The 27,694-nt window shown below is 43.0% G+C and overlaps 1 protein-coding gene across 3 annotated transcripts in view; it reads left to right on the forward strand.

Moving 5' to 3' along the window:
* Positions 1-27,694, forward strand: part of LOC121293120 (alpha-actinin-2) — a 110,379-nt gene that overhangs the window by 54,652 nt on the left and 28,033 nt on the right. For 2 of the 3 annotated variants that reach the window (XM_041215809.1, XM_041215829.1), the window contains exons 2-12: positions 627-741; positions 2,209-2,328; positions 3,071-3,157; positions 4,523-4,610; positions 6,817-6,895; positions 9,694-9,775; positions 11,762-11,847; positions 15,426-15,518; positions 23,532-23,762; positions 25,010-25,157; positions 26,836-26,986. In XM_041215809.1, coding sequence (XP_041071743.1) covers positions 627-741; positions 2,209-2,328; positions 3,071-3,157; positions 4,523-4,610; positions 6,817-6,895; positions 9,694-9,775; positions 11,762-11,847; positions 15,426-15,518; positions 23,532-23,762; positions 25,010-25,157; positions 26,836-26,986 — 1,280 coding nt within the window. Of the gene's footprint in view, positions 1-626; positions 742-2,208; positions 2,329-3,070; positions 3,158-4,522; positions 4,611-6,816; positions 6,896-9,693; positions 9,776-11,008; positions 11,095-11,761; positions 11,848-15,425; positions 15,519-23,531; positions 23,763-25,009; positions 25,158-26,835; positions 26,987-27,694 lie in introns of all 3 variants that reach the window. The other variant, XM_041215818.1, reaches the window with a different exon arrangement.

The raw sequence follows: 27,694 nt of genomic DNA on the forward strand, positions 1-27,694 counted from the left end.
TTTAAGCTTGTATCTATGGCCTTTCATTTTAGATTCCTCAACTGCTGGAAACCATATGTTTCTGTCTGCTCTGTCTCATCCTTCCATTCTAGTAAACGCTATTTTCATATCCCTCTGTGATCTGCATTTTTCTCACTTGTAAGGCCCCAATTTTTCAGATCTTCCTTGGCATTTGAATCTCCTCATACCAGACAGTTTTCAAGTAAATGTATATTGTACTCTCGCTAAAGCACCAATACCCTCCCGATAATGTGAGCCCAATATTGCACCATCGTACAGTACTCTTAAGGTTTTATATAAGCTCTTGGCTTTTCAATTATATACTTGTGAATTCACCTTGCTCTTCCACAGCTCTGAGCCTACTTCCATTCAGTATATTTATTGCTGTTCTATTTTTACAAAATTGCCATATTTACTAACTTTGTCCAATATTTCTTTCCATTGAGCTATTGATAGTGTTTTACTTTCCATTGAGCTATTGATAGTGTTTTACTGCACTTACAAAAGTGAAAGTTACCTCACAATGCCTGAACTTTGCTTCCAGCATTTCTGAATTGAGAACGAGTTGCTCCATTGTTTTAAAACAAAAGACCAGCCAGAGGGTAATGAATATTTTTGTGTTTCAGACTTTTACTGCTTGGTGCAATTCACATTTGCGGAAAGCTGGTACGCAAATTGAAAATATTGAAGATGACTTCAGAAATGGCCTTAAACTTATGCTTCTTTTGGAAGTTATTTCAGGTAAGTTGAATCAAGCACTTGTTTTCAAAAAGAACAAGGGGTCATTTAGCCTTGTTGATGTGGCTCGATTTAAAAGTGAGCTCCCTCTCATTTGACATAGATCAGGGATATTGAAGATTTTATCCTGGGTCATTCATCTTAACCCAAGTGGGCAGCAGTGTTATTATAATCAATCTCAGTTTCCCCAGGATAGGGAGGCAAATAATCAGCCAAGGTTCCAGCTCTTCATCCCTATTGAATGAGTCCTGCTGAACATCCAGTGAAGATCAAATCAGGTTTAACCTTGATGCTTCCTGCAATTGAACCAGCTGACATTCCAGGTTCACAAATAAACAGCAGTCTTGAGTGAGATCCAAAATATCACTGCTGTTCATAGACAGCAAAACTTGGTTCCTTCAGTTAGAGGAGAGGAGGAGAGAAGTGGTTCCTCTTCTGTGCTGTAAAATATTCTTCCCTTAAAGCCGTGCTCAATTCCCTTTTTGTTGTCAGTAATAATTGTCTCATTGTGGCTGTCCACATTAGGAAAACGTTGTGCAGTTCTTTCTATTTCAGATCTAATTGTTTGTAGCCAAGGTTTCGTCATACTTTTTGCTGGCACCTCTTCTTCGAACTGGTTGAGTCAGAATCTTGGAGATATTTCCTCTTCTCATTTTCTTCATGTTTCAGTCAAACTGAATCTTGCCATGTTAAGTTTTTTCACCAGGCTACATTTTATATGGTCCAACCATATCTTTGAGATCTTCTTCTCAGTTGCATTCCTTCTACAGAACAATCTTCACATATCTGCCATCATCACTTTGTGGAGTGACCACTGGACCAGTAATCTGGAGGCCTGGCTAATACTCTGGCTAATAATCCCACTATGATAGCTGGTGGAATTTAAATTCGGTTAATTAGTTTGGAACTGAAAACTAGACTCAGTAATGTTGACTTTGAAATTATCATCGATTGTCATAAAAATCCATCTGGTTCACTAATGTCCTTTAGGGAAGGAAATCTGTCATCCTTACCTGGACTGGCCTGCATGTGACTCCAGACCCATAGCAATGTGGTTGAGTCTTAAATGCCTTTTGAAATGTTGGGTTAATAAGAGGTGGATAGCAAATGCTGGCCTTGCTTGTGACACCCACATCCCATGAAAGAATAAATAATTTAAAAAACCATTATGTTTGCATACCCAAATTCTGAGTGGTTTTTTTTCAGTGATTTGAGTTACAAATAATTTGTATAATCCAGTTTCCTTTAAAGTTGTGTCATTCCAGTCAAAAAATGTCTAGTTTATCATTTGGGCAAGTGACACCTAGCACGAACAATCTTCATCCACTTTCTGTCCTAGGGTACCCTACTTCACTTTCAAGTATTAAAATGGGATAAAGGAATTGTGAGGACAGGAGGGCAAAAACAGGAAAAGAGAAGGGTTTATGCATTCATGGGTTAACATTTTAATACATTTCTTTTTCCCTCTAGGTGAGCGACTCCCAAAGCCAGACCAAGGCAAGATGCGTTTCCATAAAATTGCAAATGTTAACAAAGCATTGGATTACATCTCCAGCAAAGGAGTGAAGCTTGTATCAATTGGCGCTGAAGGTAACCTAGTCTGAAAGATTTAAGCATTGCAAAAGTAACACAGAGGCCAAATGATTAATAAAGCAGCTGGAGAAAAAAAGCCCAGGAAATTTGTCTTTAATCATAGTTCTACAAAAAAATACACCCCCCCCCCCCCCCACACACACACACAACTGCAGGATTGAATCTCCTCCCTTCCTAGACCAAGTCTACCGGCTGGTTCAGTGATAGAGCTGCCCTTACTGACAGTGAGCTCTAGCCAATTTGGCGCCCACATCTTGCTGACAGCATCTAAGTAACGCCCAGAGCCAATTTTGTTTGGGCCTCACTGGCTGGGACCAGCCGGTGTGCCAATACTGCACCAATTTCTCACCCGTCTTGGGTGCATTTCAAATTTTTCAGCCAATGCCCTTATTGACCATACAACATTCAGCTCGTGTACAGGCTAGCAATGTGACTTTCATGTTGAATAGACTGTCTGCACCTATTCAGTTTGTCATAGAAGCACCTTTATTCCATATTTGTTCCTTTATTCTGATTGCAGTGGTGTTATACACTGACAGTCAAGACATTTCACAGTCTTGACATTCAAACTTGGTGATGAACAATTGTGATGAGATTCCCGACTCTGAGTGAAGATCAACAGTTTATTGGGACAATTTTTTGACTTAGTTTTTGTTCAAATGGAGTTAAATCTATGTGAAGCTTAGATGCTACACTAACAGTCTGCTTGACTATCATATTTCCATTTCTTCCATTATAGAAATAGTAGATGGGAATGTGAAGATGACTTTGGGTATGATTTGGACGATCATCCTCCGTTTTGCAATTCATGACATATCTGTGGAAGGTAAGTGAAATGAGCTTTTAATCCAATGCAACCCATTCAATAAAGGCTCAGGTTTCCTGGGGAACCTGTTGTGGCGATGAAAACGTCAGCCGATATAGATTCATATCAATCAGACTTTTAAGTTCTATCTCAGATAGTGGTGTCTTATTGGCAGAATGGAATATCAGGTGCTGCATATATAACTGGTGGCTGATCGAATACTGCCGATTTTGCACCACCACTAGAGACGAATTTCAATTTCTTCACCCCCCACCCACCTCCTCCACCCGATCCCCTCAATAGTTGCTGGTGCACCTCAGCTATATCTCTATTGTTACTGTGCTGTGTAGAGTTTCCCTTGGTTGACCTATAGTTCTAGCCTTGTAGCTTCTGTGTTTACTTAGGGATTCACAAGTGGAAGTTACAACTTTGCTGGGGGTGTAAGACTGGCGATAGTGGATTGTCCACCCTTTGTACATCCCACCTGATATTTCCTTTCCAATGACTTCATGAGTGTAACGACAGCTAGTTTATTGTCCTCCACCAAACTAGTCTTGGCATGCATACTTTACCATATAAACCTAAATTTATATCCAAAAGCATTTTGCAAAAGGAATTGGACAGGGAATCAGATGCCAAGACAGAGGGAAAGGTTAGGAGGTGCCAGAAACTGTGATTGAAAAGCTGGATATTGAGAAGGCTTTTAATGGAGGAGAGATAAGTAAAACCATGAGAGGTGGGTATTTAGGATGGCCTTCAAGAAAGTGGGAGTAAAGAAGGCAGCGCATAAAATGCTAGAGGCAGGATATCAAGGGGTTATAATAGTGGGGGGGAAAGTGTCAGAAATTGGGAGTGGTGAAGCTGTGAAAGATTTGAAAATGAGGAAGAGGAATTGTTCTTCTCATCCGTATCAGTACTGCTTGTATTAACACTCTGGACGTAGGCAGTGCTGATGTTAAAGAGTCAGGTAAAAACCACTGACTTTGGTGCTTTCTGCACCTGACTTCCACAGCAGTCAAGGTTTGCACAACTGATTTGCAGACGACTTCAGCAGTGCCATCAATGATGTTGGGATATTACAAACAGGCTGAAAATGACATCAGCTGAGGTTTAATCTGCAGTTTAAAAATAAGAAGTAAATGGTAAAGTTCTATTTAAATCAGGAAAACTGTTACAGAGGCATCCATTTATTTCTGATCATAAGTCAAATGTATTTCTGACCTAGCAGGAAAGAATTTTCCCAGTGCCATGTAATTTGTGACATGAATACTTTCTAACCATCCAATTGACTGATTGAATGTATCTACTTATATCTCCTTTTTTCCCTGATGGTGTCACCATGTTTGTGTACACTTGAAAATGCTGATTTTTTTTTCCCCTCCACAGAAACGTCCGCTAAGGAAGGCTTGCTGCTCTGGTGCCAGAGAAAGACTGCTCCTTATAAGAATGTAAATGTGCAAAACTTCCACACAAGGCAAGTCAAGGAGATATAGATGCAAATCGCAAGAGAAATAAGTGTTAAATTTAATGTCACGTGTGCCAGAAGCACGCATGTCAAATTGTGTGCTGCAATTCAGGCACATAACTGGACTGCGGCAGGGCCTTCCCTGGGATCAAGGACCCCGGGTCGGAAGCCCTGCCCGCCAAGAACTGTGGGCTAATTAGAGGTGGGAAGGCATTGTACTTACCCGAGGCCAAGAATCATCACTGGATCCCAGACCGCAGGTGGGATGGCACAGAGGCGGGGTGAGGGGGGTCACAAGGAGGGTGAGGAGGGGGCTCAGTAGTAAGGGCAGTGGGGTGATTCCCAGCAGGACCCCCCACTTCTCAATGCTGGATCCCTTGATCAGACACTGAGTGCCTTTGACCGAGGGACCACTCCCCCGCCCCCCAACCCCGGGAGCCCGCAAGCAACCCCACACAGCTTTGCTTGTTGTGCTCCCTGTGTGAAGAGTCCCCCCACCCACATGGCGGGATGAGGTCCTTAAGTGGGCATTAAATTTAATGTGAAGCATGCACATCAAATTCTTTAATTGCCTACATCAATTTGCAGGCCGGGAAAGCCCTCTACAGGCCATCCCACCATGGACTTAATCGGGTTGGAGGTGGGAAGGCAGGGGGTGCCCAGCTGCCACCCTTTCCCGCCTGAGTAAATGCCCTTCCACAAAACTTGGCGTGGGGGGAGGGCATTATAATTCTACTCATGGAACTGGACTATGTTTTGAAAGTTTGAGTTTGGAGGGCATCTGATTTGCAGCTTTGTTTGAAGCTGAAATGTAGTGATGTCCATGCCAATTGTATCACAATGGCGATGAATTCCATCTATTCTGAGCCTGATACTGAGTGCATCTCCTGCTGCAGGTATCAAAGATGATTCAGTCTTTTCTTTTACCTCTCATGCAAACAGCATCTTCTACTTCAGTGGTTCTCTCAAATCTTTTTGTTTAAAGGACCCCTTTTCAAATGAATTAGTAATTACAGAACCCCCCCATCCATCTAAATCATAATACCATATAATACTCATAAAATCTGCACAGACTTGTAATTTGTCACCCTTTCTTTCAGTTTAAGTAATACCTAAATATTTTTTAAAACCCCTGTCTTCAAAAAGGCTGAACTCACATTGGTTGTTGGTGAATGACAGGTAGCTGCCAATCTGCCTACTGTGCTTAGTGCTCTTCCACATGTGATTCCTTCTGATGTGAGACAGCCAGTTCCCAAATTGGCTGCATTTTGCTCCCTCCCCCCAACTCACTGCCAAGCCTGCCTCTGCCCGCTACTCTCAGTTGCGTACAGCACAACTATTTCGCAGACCCCCAGGAAAGCCTCTACAGACCCTTAGAGAACTGTGGACCCCAGTCTTGTTCCAGTTGAGTTGTGGAAGATCATTGACATTGGATGATGAGAGGAAGCTGCTTACCCATTCTTAGTATTGGATATTTCTAAAGGGACTGAAAGAGGGGGAAAAGAGGTTAAGATCAATTGTTGGAAGGAGATTATTGTACATATATATTTATAATTAGGAGCTAATATTCACACTATCAGTAGTTTGATTGGATGAATATAATTGTTCTAATCATAGAAACCTCATTTAAATAAATTAAGTCTAACTTCCTCGACCTTAACATGCATTAACAGATATGAAAAGAAATCTTGTAAAAGCTTGTGGTCCTTTTAATTTTTTTGCACCCATTTTGAAAGTTGCTTTTCTTGCTTTGTTAAGAATTGCCTCTGCGAAATGGGTAAGAATCAGTAAAAGGACTGGACAGTATTTGACCTTCTGAAAAAGGAGAACTGACAGACTGTGATCAATGAAGGAATCATCTTGGTGTCCATACTCATTTACCCCCCAATTTGGGGTGTGACAGTTTTGCAACAATACAAAGAATGTTTGTACATTTTTAAAAAAATAATATTCATTTTTATTTAGTCTTAAAAATGTACATTGAAGTAATCCCTTCTCACTTTATGAATATATTCTCATAATTTCAGTGAGCTAATAGGGAAGTAATATGGCATCATTGCAAAGGATGATTTAGCAGATTTAAAAAGGTTAGAACACCTGTGTATTAGATGCTCGTTCACTTGGGCGAGCAAATTCACTAGCGAAAAAAAGGTTTGGTTGAAACATGGTGCTATAATTTACATGTAAATTCTTGTTTACTCCTCTCATTGTAAAGCTGGAAAGATGGCCTTGCACTCTGCGCGCTCATCCACAGACATCGTCCTGACCTTATTGACTACTCCAAGCTACAAAAGGTCATCTGTCTGATTGACAGCATGCTGATGTGCAGTATGTACTGCTTGCTTTTGTTGCATGGTTCTGCTAGAAGAGGTGGTCTGCATTAACTAAGTTAGATGGCTCTGAACACTACACATAGCACAATCTGATTTCCAGAGGGTCTTGAAAATAAGTCTTGAATGCTTTGTGTCTATAGATTATATTTATCTGCTTAATTTTACGAGTCCCACTCCCATTGCATAAATCCATTGGTACTGGTGATGATATCATTGTTTATAATGTGGCAACAAACAGTTGGTACTGCTACTTGTAGATTTTTCCAATTTAATATTCCTGCTGGTGGTATCTGTCTGTTGTTCCCTGGACTTTTTTGATTCTCCCCTTCCTATTTCCTCCTGCATAATATCGGACTGTAAGTGGTGCAGTTTGCCGTTAGTGGCCTTTTCAATCAGTTGGTAGGGTGTTTGGGTCAGCAGCTAACCATGGGTGGCCATGTGTAGTGGGCAGATGTAATGGGGAAGAAGGTTCAAACTGAATTATAATTGCATGCACAAGCGAAAATGCAAGAAATGCATAGCATCGTGAAGGGAAAAAGCAGGTTTGGACAATGTTGATTCTGACAAAGGGTTTTATCTAAAACAATAAACCTGTTTTTTTCTTTATAGATGTTAACAGACCTTTAGCATATTTCCAGCATTTTCTTTTTTTGTTTTGAATTTCCAGAATTTGCAGGTTCCTTTTTCATTTTTGTCATTTTTGTATAATAGGATAGATGCTACACTTGAAGACACGCATCTCCATGTTGATGCATTTTCTGAAAAACATACCCGTGTGCTTCGAAGCTGCTAGATAGTAAACTAGAATGGATGTGCAACAGGAAGCTGAAGTATTTGCACCTCTTAATGGTGTTTGCATCTCCCAGCACTGTCCACTTTGAGAACTCACGCAGGGATATCAGGAAAACCATCTGGTCAAAAGAATTCTATATACCGAGCTGCTTTTTGCTCCTTGAGTGTAAATCAAAGGTTGGGAAATGGAGTACTATATTGGTAAGGAGTGGAGTGGCCTGGGGAGTTTATTGTCACCAAGAAGCAGAACTATTTGACTCTTCAATTTGTCCTGCATTTTGCTCTGATCATTTACCCATAGGAAGGGCCTTAAGTGGATCATCTGCTCCTGTATTAGAAGGGCATTTCAAGGCCACCCTTGAACTTGCACCATTTTGCCTTAAAAAGCCTCAGTGTAATTAACAAGCAGAAAGGACTTTTTGTCTAGAATCAAAATTACTGCCTTTTTGTAGAGCCTGGAGGTAAGTCAGCCAGAGCAGCCATGCTTGACCTTACAAGTCCAGATTGGGACACTGAAACATATTTGTAAGTGTTGAATGCACACCCCAGCCATGTAACCCATTCACTACGATTTGGAATGAGTCTACAGTCAACCGTGCACACAGGTGGAGATCCCACTACATCACTCTTTTGCCTATGGAGTGGCTGCTTATTGTATTTTGGGTCCAAAGTGACCAAAGCCTGTGTTTATAATGGTGTTGCTGCATAAAGGCTGGTGGAAATCTTCACCCCTAGTTTCTTTGTGAATAAATTAACAAGACAGTTCCTTTCTACCTCATGCTGAAAATAAGTTGGAATATGGTTATCACTGTTATAATTAACAAAAGAAATAAAAGCGTCCAGCTGACACAATTGTCTTTTTTTCCATACCATCTTACTGATCAATTTTTTGTCTCTAATAATTTTCATTTATCATATCAGACATCGTGTTACTATCCTTTTTCTTCTCTCTCACTGCATGCTTTCTGATCTATCCTGTTGCTCCATTGTGGCTGGTTTGGTGTTGCCTATGCATGTAGCTGGAAGAATGGACGAGCATTTAGTGCCCTCATTCACAGACACAGACCTGATCTGATTGATTATCACATGCTGCGAGAGGTATTTAACATGCACCTGCCTTATTGTAAAAAAATTCTTTAATGTTGTTGCATGTTGAAAAAGCAGTCTGCTAAGAAAAGCTATTGGGGTAGGTTTCAACTTTGTGAGATAGGTAGATGATTCACAATCAGCAATTTTACACTGTTTTGCATCTTCTGCTTTAACTTTCCATTGGAGTCAAAGGGGAATAAACTACCTCATCATGTCTTCTATTTAGCATTTGTGATATATGTGAGGATGTTGATGAACCAGATACAAGAAAAAGCCAATCCCAAAAATAATAAACTACAACAGGTTATTATTGGCTGAGTAAGACAGCTTCTTGTGCTGACAGAAGCAGCCAGCATGACGACTGTACAGATAATGCCACATGTGTACCCAGAATTCATTCATTCTCCATTATGGTTCATTCCCGCAATTATTTCTGGTGCACATCCTTGTAGTTGAAGCAGGCGTTTGTTAACTTGCTATTCAGAAGTACTGTTACTATGGACAAAGAGTACCTGTTGTCTACTGCAAGAAAGAATGTATTCTGTTGATTCTCTTTGAGAATGTCAAACAGAAAAGAAAGTTCATGTTTACACCTTGGGTACATAACTGCACACAATATCAAATGTTTCTACAACAGGGACTTATTCTGCTATCAGCAAAATCGCATCATACCTAGCTTAAGAAAGCTGTGACTGTCCATATAGTTTCTTTTGTCAGCAGTGTTACTCAATTGGCTACTAACCAGAACTGGCTGTTGTGGTTTGGAAATGTTGTACTTGGCTAGAATTGCAATTTTTTTCCACTTGCTATTCAAGTGTCCAAGTAATTTGTTGCCAAAGTTCATATTATTGAGTAACAAGATTGTCTTCTACATATAGGATGATGCTCTTTACAACCTGAATCTTGCCTTGGAGATTGCAGAAAAAGAATTGGATATTCCTAAGATGCTGGATGCAGAAGGTAATATGTACTTCAGTACAGAAGTTCTGAAATTTCTATTGTAGCCAGAAATCAGAATTAAAATATAAACATTGGAGTAGAAATTGGACCTCTTGTTCCTGTTTTCTTTTTGGGAAATTGGATACCAGTGAGTGGAGCAGGTGCTGGACCTGATTCACTTAGGATTATTCAACGACCAATTTAAGTCATCAACAAAAGGTACATTTTAAAAAATAATTCTCAAAATGTTCCTGTGGAGCCAAAAGTACTCCCTTTGCTCCCTGGTATTGTAATCGACCTTTCTTAGCCCCCACCACCCATACCTGCACACTCCCAGTTGTCATTTCAACTTCCTCTTCCAGAGCTTGCCTTAGGGGCTGCTGCTGCCAGTAGATTGAGAGAAACTATTTCATCTGGAGATGGAATCGAGAACAAGGTGACTACAGCTTTACAATTAGAACGAAGTCTCTCAGGGGTGATGTCAAGAAATACTTCCTCACACAAAGGGTAGTGGAAACCTGGAACTCTTTCCCCAAAAAGCTATTGAGGCTAGGTCAATTTGAAAATTTCATAACTGAGGTTGATAGATTTTTTGAATGAAGGAGCAGGGCTGTGGGGCTGGGCTTTTGTTCCCATGTTCTTATTTGTTCCCCCTCTCTTTCTGGAGAGATGCACATGTTGTCATCTTTCTATAGCAATACATCTGAGACTTTAAAAAAGCTGCTGGCTTCAAAAATTGACGGAGGAGCGATTTTTGTGGTCTTCCTGCTTCTTTTATGCTGGAATATGGAATGACAAAAGGGAATGCTGCATGCTACCCAAAAAATGGATCCAAATTATTTTTATTCTTTTTTGCAATAATGTCCCTTCCCTTTAAAATACAATCCAAAAGCTGATGGTGGCTCCCAAGTTATGCAGTCCTCATCTGTCTTATCATATGGATAATGCATTGTTTGTTGGAGAGGTGCATGCCTGTTTAGCTGATGTACCTAACTTAAATGGTAGACAAACATTCCTGCTGTGGAGCATTTTCCTTCTCACTGGTGAGTATTCAACCTACCCAGCGAGCAGAAGTTGGCATAGAGTCACGCACAAAACAGCTGGATGTGAATTATCTGCTTGTGTTCGTTGTGCACTTCAACTCAAATGAAGGATGATACCTGATTTATCCGAGCTTCTCTCATCCAAAATAAGTTACAGTCTAATAGTCTTATTTGACATTTAGTAAAAAGTAACAATTTTCTTTCTAAACAGACATTGTAGGTGCAGCAAGACCTGACGAAAGGGCTGTTATGACTTATGTTTCCTGTTACTACCATGCGTTTGCAGGTGCACAGAAGGTGAGGTCAAAACCTATGGGCCACCCCAGACCTTTAAACTTCAACCTTCTGATTTCCAGCTTCTGCATCTCCCATTGTGTCTGATGCTGGATTGGTCATGTTACTTTTCACGTTTCTTAGTTTTTAATCACCTTTTTTTCTTTTCAATAGCTTTAGATCCTGGTTTCTAGTATTTCCTTTCTACCATCTAATCTACAAGGTTTCTTTTCAAGTTTCTAGTGTTACTGCAGTTGTCAGCATTAAGCTGTTATCTCCATCACAAATAATTCTCCACTTCCTTCTGGTCTAATGTACATTAGAGGCATCTTAAAAACCTAGTTGATGGGTCAGTTAACATCAGCATTTACACACACACGTGCGCATACACAACCCCTCCATCAATTTCCTGTACATTCTACTACATCACAGATTTCTGAATGAAAGAAGCACTTTGTGCAACAATGGAGATTTCCTCTTAAGAGGCCTCTAATGAAATAAGGGCTATATTTTACTCCATTCATTAATTTTAGCAAAACATTAAGAATGAGCAATGTAAGTAGAGAAATGCTATTTGCTAAAATTAGGAAATGGAGAAAACTGTAACCCTGCAATCCTTCAAAAAGCAAACATGGATTGCTGCTTTCCACCTTTATTCCATCCCTGTCCCTGTGCTTTCCTTCCTCATTAGATATTGTGAACACACCCAAACCTGATCAGAGGGCTCTTATGACGTACGTGTCGTGTTTCTATCATGCTTTTGCTGGAGCAGAGCAGGTACTCAGAATGTTGTTTGCCCTTGATAAATCTGGTGCCTGCAAAGTGTTTGTTTGTTTGTATCTATGTGATTTGCGTTTCATAACAGTACGATTAGTTGATACCCAGATCTTGATGTTAGTAAATTCTCATGTGGACACATCATTAATAACATGGTTTGTGCAACACTAAATAAGAATTAGTTAGGCAGAGTTAGTGCAGCCACACCAAAAATGGTAATTATTAATTAATTATAATTATTTGTTAATTTTAATTATTAATACTGTGCTTCTAAGATTTCTGTATTCTAAGAATTCAGATAACAGCAAATTGTCATTAATTGACAGTGAGCAGGTGAGCTACATGGTGTAATATTCAATTGTACAGAACAGGAAACAGATCCCAATTTAGACCCAGTTATGCTGAGTTAAGTGATCCCAGTCATAATAATAGCATGAGGACTAGAATTGCTCTATGAACTTGGGCTAGGAAGGCAAAAACTGATACCACCTGGTTCATGGCCATTGGGTGAGAACAGTATCAGCCTCAGCTCTGATGCCCTCCATTGCCAAACAGCACTTATTGTCTTGACAAAGATTGGCTGGGTGGTTAACAGTGAGGTTAAGTGTCTTGGGCTACAGGAAGATATAGACGGGATGGTCAAATGGGCAGATAAGTGGCAGATTGAATTTAACCCTGAAAAGTGTGAGGTGATACACTTTGGAAGGAGTAATTTGACGAGGAAGTATTCAATGAACGGCATGACACTAGGAAGTTCTGAGGATCAAAGGGACCTTGGCGTGTGTGTCCATAGATCTGTGAAGGCAGAGGGGCATGTTAATGGGGTGGTGAAAAAAGGCATATGGGACACTTGCCTTTATCAATCGAGGCATAGATGTCAAAAGTGGGGAGATCATGTTAGAGTTGTATAGAACCTTGCTGAGGCCACAGCTGGAGTACTGTGTGCAGTTCTGGTTGCCACATTATTGGAAGGATGTGATTGCACTGGAGGGGGTGCAGAGGAGATTCATCAGGATGTTGCCTGGGATGAAACATTTAAGTTATGAAGAGAGGTTGGCTAGACTTGGGTTGTGTTTGTTCGAACAGAGAAGACTGAAGGGCAACCTGATCGAGGTGTACAAGATTATGAGGGGCATGGGCAGGATGGATAGGGAGCATCTGCTCCACTTAGTTGAAGGGTCAGTCACGAGGGGACATAAGTTCAAGGTGAGGGGAAGGAGGTTTAGGGGGCATGTGAGGAAAAACTTTTTTACCCAGAGGGTGGTGACGGTCTGGAATGCGCTGCCTGGGAGGGTGGTGGAGGCAGGTTGCCTCACATCTTTTAAAAAGTACCTAGATGAGCACTTGGCACGTCATAACATTCAGGACTATGGACCAAGTGCTGGTAAATGGAATTAGGTAGGTAGGTCAGGTGTTTCTCATGTGTCGGTGCAGACTCGATGGGCCGAAGGGCCTCTTCTGCACTGTGTGATTCTGTGATTCTGAGAGTTCTTAAGTGAAGAATAAGCAGTTGGTTGAAGTATTGGACAGCTCTGATGAAGTGGAACTATGTTCCAGCATGAATTTTGAGAAGGAAGGATGAATGGTGAGAACATTGGACAAAAAGAGATTGGGTCTAATTGCATGTTTACCCTGGCCCCGAATTTTCTAGTCTGCTTTTCTGTACTTGGAGCTCAATCTCGCTATTGCAAGGCTTTTCTGAGTTGGTATTCTATCTTCATATTTGCTTAGTACTTGTAAGGCTGCTTTTACTCAATTGATGTTGTAAATGTTGTTTTAGATAAACTAGTCAATTTCCTTTTGTCCAAAATTCCTTAGTTTCAGGAGCAGTCCCTTTGGATTGGAAGTTGGCAAATGTTACACTGCTTTTCAAGAAAGGAGGGGAAGAGAAAACAGGGAACTTTTGGCCAGTTAGCTTAACATCCGTCATTGGGAAAATGCTGGAACCTGTTATTAAGGAAATCTTACAATGCAGTTAGAAAAGTATGGTGTGATTAGAATAACTCTACATGGTTTTACTAAAGGGAAATCCTGTTTGACAAATTTATTGGAATTTTTTGAGAATGTAACTAATAGGGAAAATAAAGGGGAACCAGTAGATGTGGTATACCTAGATGTCCAAAAGGCATTCATAAAATGTTAATAGGCAAGCTAAGAGCTCATGGAGTTGGGGTAGTATATTTAGCATGGATAGAAGATTGGCTAATGGATAGAAAGCAGGGACTGGGCATAAATGGGGCATTTTTAAATTGGCAGGCTGTGACTAGTGGATTGCCTGAAGGATCAGTGCTGGATCTTGGCTATTTAAAATCCACATGAGTGACTTAGATAAAAAGATAGAGAGTAATGTATGTAAATTTGATGATGATTCAAAGCTATGTGGAAAGGTAAGCTGCAGGGAGGATACAGAGAGGCTGCAAAAAGATAGAGGATGTAGAGGAGCTTGAACTCAGTGATGCAAAAGGAACATAATTTGGGGAAATGTGAAGTTATTCACTTTGCTCGTAAAAATAGAAAAGCAGAATATTTTTCAAAAGGTGTGAAACTTGTAAATATTAATGCTCAAGGAGACTTGGGTGTGCTCAGACAAGGAATGCAGAAAGTTAGTGTGCAGGTACAGCTATCAATGAAGGCAAATGGCATGTAGGCCTCTATTGTAAGGGAATTGGAATACAGGAATAAAGAAATTTGCTACAATTGTACAGGATTTTGGTGAGACCACACCTGGAATACTGTGTACAAGTTTGGTCTCCAAATTTAAGAAAGGATCCGCGATGGCTAAAATAATATTCAGTAGGGGAAAACTAGGGTGAAGACCAAAGAAAGCACTGGTCATAAAGAAGGTATATTTGTCTGGGGAATGTGAGATTGTCCCAGATGTTCCTCAAAAGTGATGTCAGTTTGGAGAAGGCAGCATGCAGAAGAATAAGCAGGGTGCCTGTCACTCTGTCCCCACCTCTGCCCCTCCCATGGTAAGTCATCCATGTAGTGAGATAGGATTTGAGACCAGTTAGAGGCAGGCTGTTCCCCAACTTATGACCTCTTTTCTCCAAGGTCACTGTATCTGTCAAAAAGGTGTGGTAGTTCTAAACTTGTGGTCGATGGAGTTTCAGGCAGAGAATAACAACTTTACCATTAAATAATTTAAACATCAAAACAAGCTTCATACTGGAAAAGCATGCACATTTACATCATACTAAACATTTTTCTTGCTAATTATGAATTGCTAATAACATTCAGCATTGCCAGGGATTTTCAGTTATTGATTAACATTTTGTGTTGGTTTACTTTATTTTCACTTTATATTCTAACAAGGCACAACATATGTTTGATTGCATTTTAACTATGGCAGCTTGGGAATAAATGTGTTTTTGTGTGATCAATAAATTCATTATTTGCTCACTTTTGGAATTGGTGATGGTGATTTGCCATTTCCCATAGCAATTGGTTCAACTAAGCTGCTGACTTCCCAATACTGAATTGTCTTCATGAGCAAGAATTATGTTCCAAGTGCATTTTGTTGTTATGTTTTGTGCAAACATATTTTTGTCTCAGGTGTGGTTTGTTTTTCACTATAGGCCGAGATGGCAGCCAACAGGATTTGCAAGATACTGGCAGTGAATCAGGAGAATGAAAAATCAATGGGAGAGTATGAGAGGCTGGCCAGTGAGGTAAACTGAGAGATGCTCTGACGAGAGTAAATGAAATTTTCCCTTTTTCAAATACAGCTTTATTCAGTAGAGTTCAGACTGATCTTTTGGTAACTGAAGCTAGCACTTTGCAGAGGAAGAATATTGAACTTGATAATCAAAGCCTTAAATGCACTTGGGGAAAATTGGCTGGATGCAACTTGGACCCATGCAACGAGTTGGATGCTGATCTGAGCTGCACTTCTGTTGAAAGGCAACAAAACCAGGAGAACGGGAGGATATAGGAGGAGTCAAACAAACAAAACTTTTGCCTGGCATATTTTGCTACATTCCCAGTGGTTGGTCAGAGCTGCATTGGTGGACATCTGAGACAGTTAGCTCTCTCTCACTCTTTCTCTCCACCCTATCACACCTTCACTCCTCACTGTTCCCTTTCACAGCAGATGTTGTAAGGCCTTAGGAGACCAGAAACATACAGGAAAACAATACAAAAATTTTCCCTCATGTCAAAGTTTCCAGAAAAACATGGCTGGTTACCCTAATTATATTTAATATTATCATGAAAGCTCTAAAAGAAAAGAATAGACTGTCGAAACAAGTTTAAATTGGAAATTGTGTAAAATCATCTGTACAAGGAGGGGTGAGGACAAAATGGGAGATTTAAATTTGCATTATTAAATGATGAGCAAAAGACTTTTTTTTTCTCTGGACCATCATGTTCCCTGATTTATAATATATTTACAACAGTGACTGCACTTCAGAAGTACTTAATTGGCTATGAAGTGCTTTGGGAAGTCTTGGGTGGGCCTGAATTTTTTCTCCCACGTTAGGAATGCAGTGTTCAGAAAATTCACAGCTATGCAAACCTGATTCGGGAGCAAGTCCCGCAGATGGTCTAATTTTCTTTCCGTGGTGGTTGGGTGGGGTGGGCGGGGGGGGGGGGGGGGGGGGGGGGGGGGTGGGGTGGGGGCGGGGGGGTGTGTGTTTGTGTTAACGTGAGTTGGACCCACTGCCCCTGGAAAAAGTTTGGAGGCAGCCACAAGGGCTGCTGGGTGCACAGATGGGCTCTGTGCAAAACCCACCTCAGTGATCTGTGATTTTGTTGCAGCTGCTAAAAATAAAACAAAAAACAACACTCCATCCCTCACCCCCACACACTCCCCAGGGCCCATCAATGCCATCAACTTATGTCATCTCATGCTCCCATCCAGCTCCCATTGCCCCAATACCCTCCATGTCAACCTATTCCCCTCTACCCTTCCCCCATGGCCCTTTATAGCCCCTGTGCCAACTTAATGCCAACCAGTGCCCCCATACACCACATGTTGCTCTTACACCTATCATGCCAACTCACGCAATATCCACCGTAGGCAGACCTCAGGACCCATGCTGAGATGAAATAAAATGAAGTTCTAATTTTCTGTTGATTACTTCACTATTTTAAAACAAACACTCATTTATAAAACTCCATCAACTACATTTACATTCCTTCAAGTGCTTAATCCCTTATAAAAACAAGCATTTGTATTCATAGCCCCACATAAAAGATTTTATAACCACTTGGAGCTGTCAGTTGAACTGTGAACTGACAGGCACCCTGCTGCGACAATGATAGGTTGCGGAATTAGTCATGCAGCACACATCCTATATTAAGAGCCCTCAAGCTAATGTCAAAAGAGAAAGTGAAATAGCAACCACTGATTTTTTTTAAAACTTTTTTATTAAAGGCTGGGAGATTTAAATGCCTTAACAGCTTGACAGTCCCAATGAGCTTATCCATATGCACGTTCATGTCTACTTTAAACAATCCAAAGGGCATCTGACCTCTCCCAAAGGTGTCCCTGGACCACTCCAAAAGGTATCCTACCTCTCCAAAGAACTCCAACTTTAGACCTTCTCCTGTAAAATCTAAAGTCATGTTTTGGGCATCCAGTTATGAAACTTAGATCTGTTTGAAGGCAGCTAAACTTTTACATATGCAGCTGCCTCTATGAACCACAGATGTGTAAACTGTAACCCGCCCCCATTTTCTATCACCCCACTGCCCCCTGCCCTGGCAAAAATGTGGGTGCCAGGCTCAGGGTTGAGTCTTCCAGAATCGGGTCTCTGGTGCCATTTTGCCTAAGCTTGAGACTCCCTCCATCTTTATGAAAATTCAGGCTTTAAGATTTTGAAAAGCTTTATGTTAGTGCAACTTTCTTACTTTCTTTCTTTTCCGTAAGTTAAAGCTCATTTGCACAATATTTTAATCAGGAAACAAGGATAGATATTGGGGGAAATTTTCCCCATGTTGCATGGGCTGTGCGGGAGCTGGCGTGGACCTGATCGCTGCCCGTGATTGGGTCCGCTCCGCCATTTTACATGACCGGGCCAATTAAGGCCCATCCAGTGTAGTTCACGACTCCCGTGAATAGCGGGAGTGGGCAGGTGGCGACGGGTGCGCTCAGACCACCGGGTCCAATGACGACCCAGTGGCCTGTTTAAGTGAAGGCCTGGCAGCCTTTGCAAGGCTGCTCACAATGGATGGGATAAGAGCACATCAGAGGGGCAATGTGCCTGACGCAAGTCCGGAGGGTAGGCCAACAGGGCAGAGTGCCCCTTGTTTTTCAGACGAGTGCCTAGCTGCCCTCCTGGAGGAGGTGGTAGTGCGGCCGGAGGTCCTTCTTCTGAGGGACGGGAGGTGAAGGCCTCCACAGCTGACCTAACGTGCGTAGGAGGAGGTGGCCGAGAGTGTTAACTCCTGTGATCTGGTGCAGCGCACATGGCCCCAGTGCCGCAAAACATTCAATGATCTCCTGCGTTTTGGAAGGGTGAGTACCATGTTGCCTCAAATCATTTAATGCAGCCGTCACCCTTTCCCCATCACCATGCAACTCTAAGTATAGTAATGGCTTTGAATCCCTCACGGCATGTATCGATCGCTGGGTGTGCCAGCAGAGATTGCCCATGCCCAGTTCACCCTGAGAGGGTTGAGCTAGGATGTGTTCTGCATCCGCACATGTGTGACACTGACACCCAGAGTATAGAATGGGGTTGAAAGTCAATGGTCTGCACCTAAGCAGAGTGCTGGAACTGCGAAGCATGTCAAAGTCAGGATGCCGAAATGCTGGGAGGGGAGATTCCAGTTGGCAGGGCACCAATCCATCTGCTGGTCTTTGCGCTCCACATGCTCGTGCCTCCTTGCTTAGCAAAGTGACACCTTGCGATGCCACTTGTGAAGAAGGCAGCATTTGGGCAATGGGGGGGTCAGCCCTGACTTGTTTAGGTGAGTGTGCGGCAGCTATGGAGTGACGAAGAACTGGAGTCCTGCAATGTCCCACTCTGGCTGGTTTGGCTGGGATGTGATGGGAATTCAGGTGCAGGCTGGATTAATCAATGCTCCTCTCTCCTTTTCAGGAGAAGATTGCGCACAATGCCTCTGAACGAACGCAGACTGGCAGAGGGGAGGCCCAGTTGGCCATCCTAACGGCTTATGAGCAGCAGGCCATGGATCTGGAGAGGCGCCATGCCCCCAGGTCCACCAGTAGCAGTGAAGTTGGGATGCTGTGGGGAAGTATGTCTGGCGAGCAGTCAGGTCACCATGTGTGTCACAGAAGCCATGGTACTGCTGAATGCTCAATGATTGAAGTTAGCAACACGGGTTGACAATTGATTATGGAAGGTTGAGCACATAATGATCTGGGGGAGCGGCATGCAAGTTGACATTGTCTGCACTGTAACTAATCAAATGTCCTTTTTCTTCCTTTCAGCATCACCAGAGCAGGGCCGGGAGGAAGAGGCAGAGGGCCCACCTCTCACCCCTGAAGCCCCAGAGCAAATCCACTCACCAGGGTCACACCATCTCAGCCAGGCAGGCACCGGCGCAGATAATAGCACCTCGGTGGGAATTAGATATTCAGCTAGTATCCCGGATCACGGCAGTGAGGGCACTTCACACTTGCTTGAGGTGTGGCAGAGACAGAGAGTGCCCAGGGCGCCGCCAGTCAGAGGACCGCTGGGGAACAGGTACTTGCTCGGTTGGTAGCTGATGATGTGCCTCTGGAGTCATCCATGAGGCAGCGAACGCTGTAAGTGCAGCAGGGTATGTGGGACAATCTGGCAGAGATACATTAGACTATGCGTGGCATGGTGCCTATGCTGGAGGAGTCCACGTGGAGCATCACCGATGCAATGAGCCTCATGGCTGGGCGCGCCATGCTTCCTCCATGGAGACAGTGGCGACTCTCATGGACAGGCTGCTCCAGGAGACCATTCAGGGCCTCCTGGGGTTGCGCTCGGACCTGCAAGCCTTCACAGCGGCATTGGCCTCAGCTGGTCAGTGCCAGTGTGGGAGATGGTTTAGGCACCAGGTATCCCAGCTCGCTGCCCATCCATCTACGGTGAGCAGGAAGGTCTGAAGCGACCTCATGTCGGCACAGCAGCTGCCTGTCAGCTCTGCGGCCTCCTCTCATGGCACTCCAGATGAGGGCAGCAGCTCCTCCGCTCCTCTGCCAGTGACTGTTGCATCCGATGAGGCTGCGACAACTGGGGAGAAGCCAGCTGTGGAACTGGCCACTCCCTCCCAGGTGGGGCCACCAAATGCTCCACGGGCCAGAGAGCATGCGCCAAGGTCATCGAGGCCAACAGGACAGCACAGTGAGCAGGCTGTCTCAGATGCCAGAGCCAGCGAGGGACAGCACCTAAACGTAGCACCTGTAAGCGTAAGTTTAAGGCACCTTAGGCACACCATGGGTTTCTCACTGGTGCTTTTATGTTGGCCTATAGTACTTTGTGGAAGACTTGGTGTGATGTCCAACACCGTTTTTTTTTTGCTTTATGGAATTACATTTGTTCACTCAATAAATTTTGACATGTTGCCATGCCTCAGGGTGATTCCTTACTCTGCATGTGGACGGGAAGGCATGATGTTATGAGTGAGTTGTTTGACATTGAGCTTTATTGACAAGGGCCTTAGTTAATGTTATTATCCAGGCTGATTTAGCACTCAGGTATCGAGTGCGAAGCCTGCAGCGCTGGCCTGTGTTGAATGTCCATCTGTGGTGGGCTAGCTGAAGGTTCTTTGAATTAAAGCCTCCCGGGTGTCCCTGCCTCCCTGGAGTATGCCCGGGTCAGTGTCTACCCCCTCAGTGTTCTCCTGTGCGTGCTCATCCTCGGACTCACTCCTGGACTCATCGTGTGCATCCGGAGCAACTATGTCTATGTCTTCCTCGTCCACTGCATCGCTCCTTTCAGTGCCAGATTGTGGAGAGCGCAGCATGCAAACATTATCAGCCACACACCATCTGGGGGTATTGTAGTGCACTCCCTGAGCGGTCCAGGCATCAGAAGTGCATCTTGAGAAGACCGATGGTTCTCTCCACCACAGCTCCTATTGTGCCGCTGCTCAGCCTCTGTTCTTGGATGGCGGAGAGGCGTCATGAGCCACCTTTTGCGGGGATGACCCTTGTCACCCAGCAGCCATCCATCCAGCCGGGCTGGAGCACTGAAGAGTCTTGGCACCTTGGAGTGTCTGATTATGTAAGCATCATGGGAGCTTCCTGGATAGACTTGCAGAATCAGCATCCTGTGATCACACACTATCTGCATGTTCAAGGAGTGGAATCCCTTCCTTTTGACGAAGGCACCGGGCTCACCCGCTGGCGCCTTGATGGCCACATGTGTGCAGTCGATTGCACCCTGGAGGTGGGGGAAGCCAGCAATCACCGTAAAGCCTCTGGCTCGCTGTGCCTGGCTGGCATTGTCCCAGTGGTAGTGGATTAAAGTCAATGCATGGCTGAGTAGAGCGTCTGTCACCTGCTTGACACGTGTGGATAGCTGATTGGGAGACTCCACAGAGATCATCCACCGACCCCTGGAAAGAGCCAGAGGCAGAGAAGTTGAGGGCAGCTGTGTCCTTTAGAGCCACTGGCATGGGGTGTCCACCCACACAGTTTACGGAGATCTCAGGCCCAATCATCTGACAAATGGAGGTGACTGTCTCCCTTGAGAGACAGAGCCTCCTTTGGCACTGCATCTCAGACATATTGAGGTAGCTGCTTCGCTGCCTGTATACCGTAGCAGCAGGATATTGGCATCCTTTGCGGCCCCTTCCATCTTGGGCTTCCTGTTGACCCTGTGCCCCTTGTGCCTGTGCCGCTCCCCCCAAAGGTGTCTCCCCTGGAGGATGAATGTGGACTCCTGGCCTCCTCCCCCCCCCACTTCTGGCCCTCCCATTCTCCTCAGAGGAGGTGCCTCCAGTGGAGAGCACAACTCCCATTCCCAGGCTGAGGGAAGGCTTCCTGAAAGCTGCAGGCCCCAAAAATAATCTTTACTGTTGAGTCCTGACCAAGGCTTTTACCCCTGTCCTAGCAGCTGGTATGAGTTTTGAAGTATTCCTACTTATACAGGCAAGTATAAGTAACTTTCACACTTAAATACCTGAAAAATCACATTCGTGACCCCACTCACCCCTCTAATTCCGCCCGTGGATGGGGTTTATACAAATGTGGCCTAACCCCTCTAATTCCGCCCGTGGATGGGGTTTATACAAATGTCTCCTACCCGCCTGCCCATTGCATCCATGCAACGCCCTGAAGATCGCATGGGCTGCAAAAGATCGAATTCAATTGGTGCCTCAAGGGCGTTAACTGGCCAATTAATTGATGGCGGGTGCGCATCCAAACTTATAGCGCGCCTGCCTTCCCAAATATCGCGAGGGTGTGCGGTGATGTTGGGATGCATGCCCAATGTCGCCCCACATCATTTGATGCGTATGAGTGTGGGGCCCGCCCCTGCACAACAACGGGAAAATTCTGCCCATCGTATCCATACCCAATTTTACTTGGGTAAGCATCTGTATTTAGGAAATAGAAGCAAGAGTATTTCTTATTTAACCTACTTGGCCCAGAAACTCTTCAGTTTCAGCAGAACCCACGGGTAAATGGCAGCACACAGTGATACTGGGTCCCCACCATTTCCAGATTTTCCATGTGGCCTTTGTAAAGGGAGGGAAATGTCCACCTGCTCTTTACTAGGCAAATAATATTGAGCATGGCATTGGGGTCCAAGTTGAGAGTGGGCACCTTCTACACCAAGGACTCCAGTTTCCTGGCTCTGGTCAGCACCTGGCATATAACTGAAAATAGATATATAAAGTGAGATAATACATACCATCCTTCAGATGGATAAAAGTGGGCCCCATTAGTTTGGGAGTGTGATCCTGGTGGGGGAAGAGGTGGGTATTCTATTGATCTGAAGTCTAGGAACTAGTACTTTTCCAGGACAAAACCTAGCAGAAAGTAATACAATTCTATCAGCAACCAACTCAGCGACTGTCCCTTATGAACATTGAACAAACTTGTACTAGATTCCTCAGTGCATTTCTTTTCAATGCAGATTTAAAATAAAAGGACTAGTTGTCTGCATTAAAGTTGTCACTCAGAAAGAGTGTGAAACTGCCAGAAAAAGGAGAAAATAGCTACAACGCTACAGGAAAAGAGTGGGGGAATGGGGCTAGCTGAGTAGCTCTTACAGAGAGCCAGCATGGACATGGGCCAAATGGCTTCCTCCTATGTTGTAACCATTCTATGGTTCTATAACTCCCCTGAACTCCCCAGAAGGCATTGGACCAGGAATAATAGTTTATGACCCAATGTGTACCTACATCATGTCCTCAATCTCTTTTGGAGACAGAAATGTAGAAGGGAGAAAAAAAAAGCTTAGTCAGAAAATTCATATTTGTATGATTTTAGTTTTCCAGACCATGGTTTGGGGATGGAATAGTTAGGTTTAAAATGTTTAATGCATTTTCCTCTCTCGATTTATTGAGTAGCTCTACCTGTTTGCTTGCACGTCTATTGGTATAGTTTCCTCTCATTGCTAATGGGAAAAGAAGAGTCTCTGAGTATCAAATCCTGCTATACATTGGTGAACATTGAAAATAAACCGTTGGTGTTGGAAATGGGGTGGTTGAGGGCAAAGGTATGAGTTTAGACAAAAACAATTGAATATGTGTGATGATGCTGGTTGGCAAACTTCAATTTCTGTCTCTACCAGCTACTGCAGTGGATTCAGAGGACCATCCCCTGGTTGGAAAACCGCTCCCCCGAGAAGACGATGCAAGCCATGCAACAGAAATTGGAGGATTTCCGAGACTACCGTCGCTTGCACAAACCTCCCAAAATCCATGAGAAGTGTCAGTTAGAAATCAACTTCAACACTTTGCAGACCAAACTGAGGATCAGCAACAGGCCAGCCTTCATGCCCTCCGAGGGAAAAATGGTTTCGGTAAGTTGACTAAAATTCTTGTCGTAAACTTTTAGCTTCAGTAAGTTGGTATCGTAGAATTTCAATTTGCCTGCCAGGCGTAAAACTAACTTCACTGATAAGCTGCCCGTTATAGAAACAGCCCATTTTTCAGTGATAGCCGATATCAACATCCATCACAGGTACGTGATATCGGTGAAAACCTGGAGCCTGACGTTTTTGGTAGCTGACTCCATTTGCGCAGTGGGTGAGAAAGTAATGTCCTGTTCGTCATTGAAGTTAACGTCGCTCCATCACACTCAGACTCAGCGAATTCTCCCAATTGATTCCCCTTTGTTATAAACAAGTATTTGTAAAGGGAGCACAGCAAAAGAAAATTAGTTGGCATTCTTTAGAAATAGGGTTTGTTTTCTGAAGGGTAGTCTGGTGGTCCCCATCTTCACAAAGGCTGGGTGACACCATAATAATGGACATAGCGCGCCAAACCTGTGAGAACAAGCAGGTTCAACGCACTGCATATTTCCTTTTAATCAGATCCTCCCTCTTGTGGGATATAAATCATATGCTACAAATTATAATTACATACTTAATTTGTTTGTGGAACATACCTAAGAATGATACCGGAATCTATGCGCTAAGCAGCCCATAGTTAAATCCTAAATAAATAGCTACACTCATGCTGTAAATTATTGTTAATAATGTAGAATAACAAGTGGAAGTGAATAAATAATAAGTATACATACGGTGAAAACTAAATTGACCTTTTCCCCTCTTTTCCCTTTGTCTTTCCTCATTTTCTATGTGATTGCCATTATTTTCTACAATGAGGCAATGTCACCAAAGCTCACAATCTAATTAACAATTTATTGATTTTGCACTGTCGCAAGTACCGAGTTATGAGAGAAAGACAATTTCTCTCTCGGTGAGAATCACGTAGATTAAAACAATACAAAATCAGTAAATCATTAATGAAATTGTGAGTATTAGCAACACATACTGAGAGGTTAAGATAAGAGTTAAAAAGATAAGGATTAAAAGTTTTGTCATAATCTGTTTTAATAAAACACTGAGCCTCCTAACATGGAGGATTGGCAGATCCAGATAGGAGGAGAGAGTCCTGGAATGCCACTTGTGTTCTCCTGACCTGTTCAGGGGTTGCCTTAACGGAGACCGGGAATAATCTTACACTTATGATCACACTTGATTTGTGATGCAGAGGGACACAGAACAAATTAGAAATAGATCCAGTTCTTCTAATTTTCATCCAGGACATTGCAGGTGCTTGGCAGCGCCTTGAGCAGGCAGAAAAGGGATACGAAGAATGGCTTCTGAATGGAATAAGGAGATTGGAGCGTTTGGATCATCTAGCTGAAAAATTCAGGCAGAAAGCTACAACTCATGAATTGTGGTCGCATGGTAAGGCACTAGCTGAGATATTAGTGTATTTATGTATTTCCATATTATTAAGTTTTATGGTAGTCCCAAGGCTCCTTGGGTAGCACCTTCCAAACCTACAACTGCTACCATCAAGAAGGACAAGGGCAGCAGGTATGTAGGAACACCACCACCTGGAAGATCTCCTTCAAGCCATTCACCATCCTGACTTGGTAATATATCACCGTTGCTGGGTCAAAATCCTAGAACTCCCTCCCTAAAAGCACTGTAGGTGTACCTGCACCACAGGTTCAAGAAAGAGCTCACCACCACCTTCTCAAGGGCAACTAGGGTTGGGAAATAACTGCTGACTCAGCCAACGATGCTCACATCCCGGAAATGAATTGAAAAAAAAAGGCATTGCTGATTGGTCCATGCTAAACATGGGATATTAAAATGTTTTAACTACAAAATTTGTTTTCTAAAAGATAGATTCATGGTGAACAGTCATATCCAGATAGTCAGTTCCTGAAAAAAAAAACAGATTACAAGGTCATACTGCTCTCCATTCTCTGGCCCAGCCTGTGTTCCATTCATTGCACTGTCTGCCAGGATTTCAAACACCCATGCATGTCCAGCTGCCCCAACATTGCATAAAAAGGAAGACTTGCAATTAGCGCATCCTGAGATATTAGAAATGCTTTACAACTAACAAAGTACTTTTGAAGTGTAGCCATTGTTGTAATATAGGGAAATGCAACAGCCAATTTGGGCACAGCAATGTCCCACAACCAACAACGAAATAATGTTGTTTGAGGTAAGGAGGGGAACTACCCTGCTCTTTTTCAGGTGTCATAAGATCTTTTCATCCACACTGGCAACTATTCTGTGCTTTCCACACATTCTGCCCATCCCAGCTCAACTCAGCCTTCCCATTTTAAGAAGTGCTTTGAGCCAAATCAGCTGCCACTCCCACACCAACGCCAACTGGTGGCTCAACATGACCAATGCAACATGAGATATATGTGTATATGTAACAACTTATAATGTGCTAATAACAAGCAGTGGTTGAAACATCAGTAACTATATAAAAAAAGAAATCCAATAAACCTCTTGGTGCAAAGGAGATTAAGATTATGACATGTTTAGATAAGGTAGACAAGGAAAAGCTGCTCCCATTAGCTGATGGTACAAGGACCAAGAGACACAGATTTAAGGTTTTGGCACAAGATGCAAGAGGGATGCGAGAGAGAACTGTTTTTACACAGTGATTAGTAATGAAGTGGAACTCGCTGCCTATGAGGCAGCAGCAGAGATGATGAGCCAGAATTTTCCAGCCCCCCATGCGGTGGGGCCAGGGAGCCATTGAAATCTCGGTCCACATTGGCGGAACCAGAAGATCCAGCCAGCGTGAGGGGCTGGAAAATTTCAGCCGCTGAATGCTTTCAAAAGGAAATTGGATGGGCACTTGAGGGGAATAAACTTCCAGGGCTATGGGGATCAAGCAACGGAATGGGATTGATTAGACTGTGTTACATAGAGCCGGCATGGGCTCAGTGGGCTGAATAGTCTTCTACTGTGCTGTAAAAAAGGGGGAAAAAAATCGCAAATTAAAATTACCCTGTTTTGATTTCATTTTTTTTAAGGAATTTTGAATTGTAATTTCAAAGTGCTGGGGAAAAAAGTTTACCTGGCTAATATAGGCTCTTGGTTTCTCCAGGAAAAGATTACATGTTGATGCAAAAAGATTATGAATCTGCCTCTTTGACCGAAGTGCGGGCTTTACTGAGAAAGCATGAGGCGTTTGAGAGTGACTTGGCTGCACACCAGGACCGAGTGGAGCAAATTGCTGCCATCGCACAAGAGCTGAAGTATGTTCCATTTCCAGGCTGACAGCTGCTGACATTTCACTGATAACTGGCTTCCAAATAATCACCCACTGCAGGAATTCCAAGGGATAAGATCAAACAGATCAAAAAAGAAAGATAAAAACATTTGGGTTTTTATTGTCATTATTTCAAGACTAGGATTCTCCTCCAAGTAAAACATTTAGAGAAAAAAATACCTCAAGGATATTATAAAGGCAGCAGTGTCACCTCGCTTGTAAATAGGTTTTTTTCTGGTCAATCCAATGTAAAATACCTTTTTCAAAAAAAAAAGATTGAAAATTACATTGATAGAAGCCATGGTAATGAAGTTTGGGAAGGATGAGCTCCAACACATTACTCAATGTGAAGTGCTGCCTCTGTTCCTCCATGACCAGTTTATTTCTTTCTATGAAATTTAACTTGGTTGTTCCATCAATAGCTGAAAGAAAGAGAATTGAAGTGGCTTCACAGCAGTAACAGGACAGTGGCATAAACCACTCTATATATTGTCTCAGTAATAGCACTATAAATGGTTGAATTCCATTAGCTGTTTTGATGCTTTGATCTCAAATCTCTGGCATCAGAAGATCAATGGAACAGCTGTAACTCAATCTCCAGTCCTGCTGTAAGTGAGACAGCAGTACAACCTGAAGCATTCTCCTGAGAGATGAAGTGTGTGTCTAACTAGAACTGGTAGATAATAATAAAATT

This window comes from Carcharodon carcharias, chromosome 2 (genome assembly GCF_017639515.1).
Source record: "Carcharodon carcharias isolate sCarCar2 chromosome 2, sCarCar2.pri, whole genome shotgun sequence".
NCBI classification, from domain to species: domain Eukaryota; kingdom Metazoa; phylum Chordata; class Chondrichthyes; order Lamniformes; family Lamnidae; genus Carcharodon; species Carcharodon carcharias.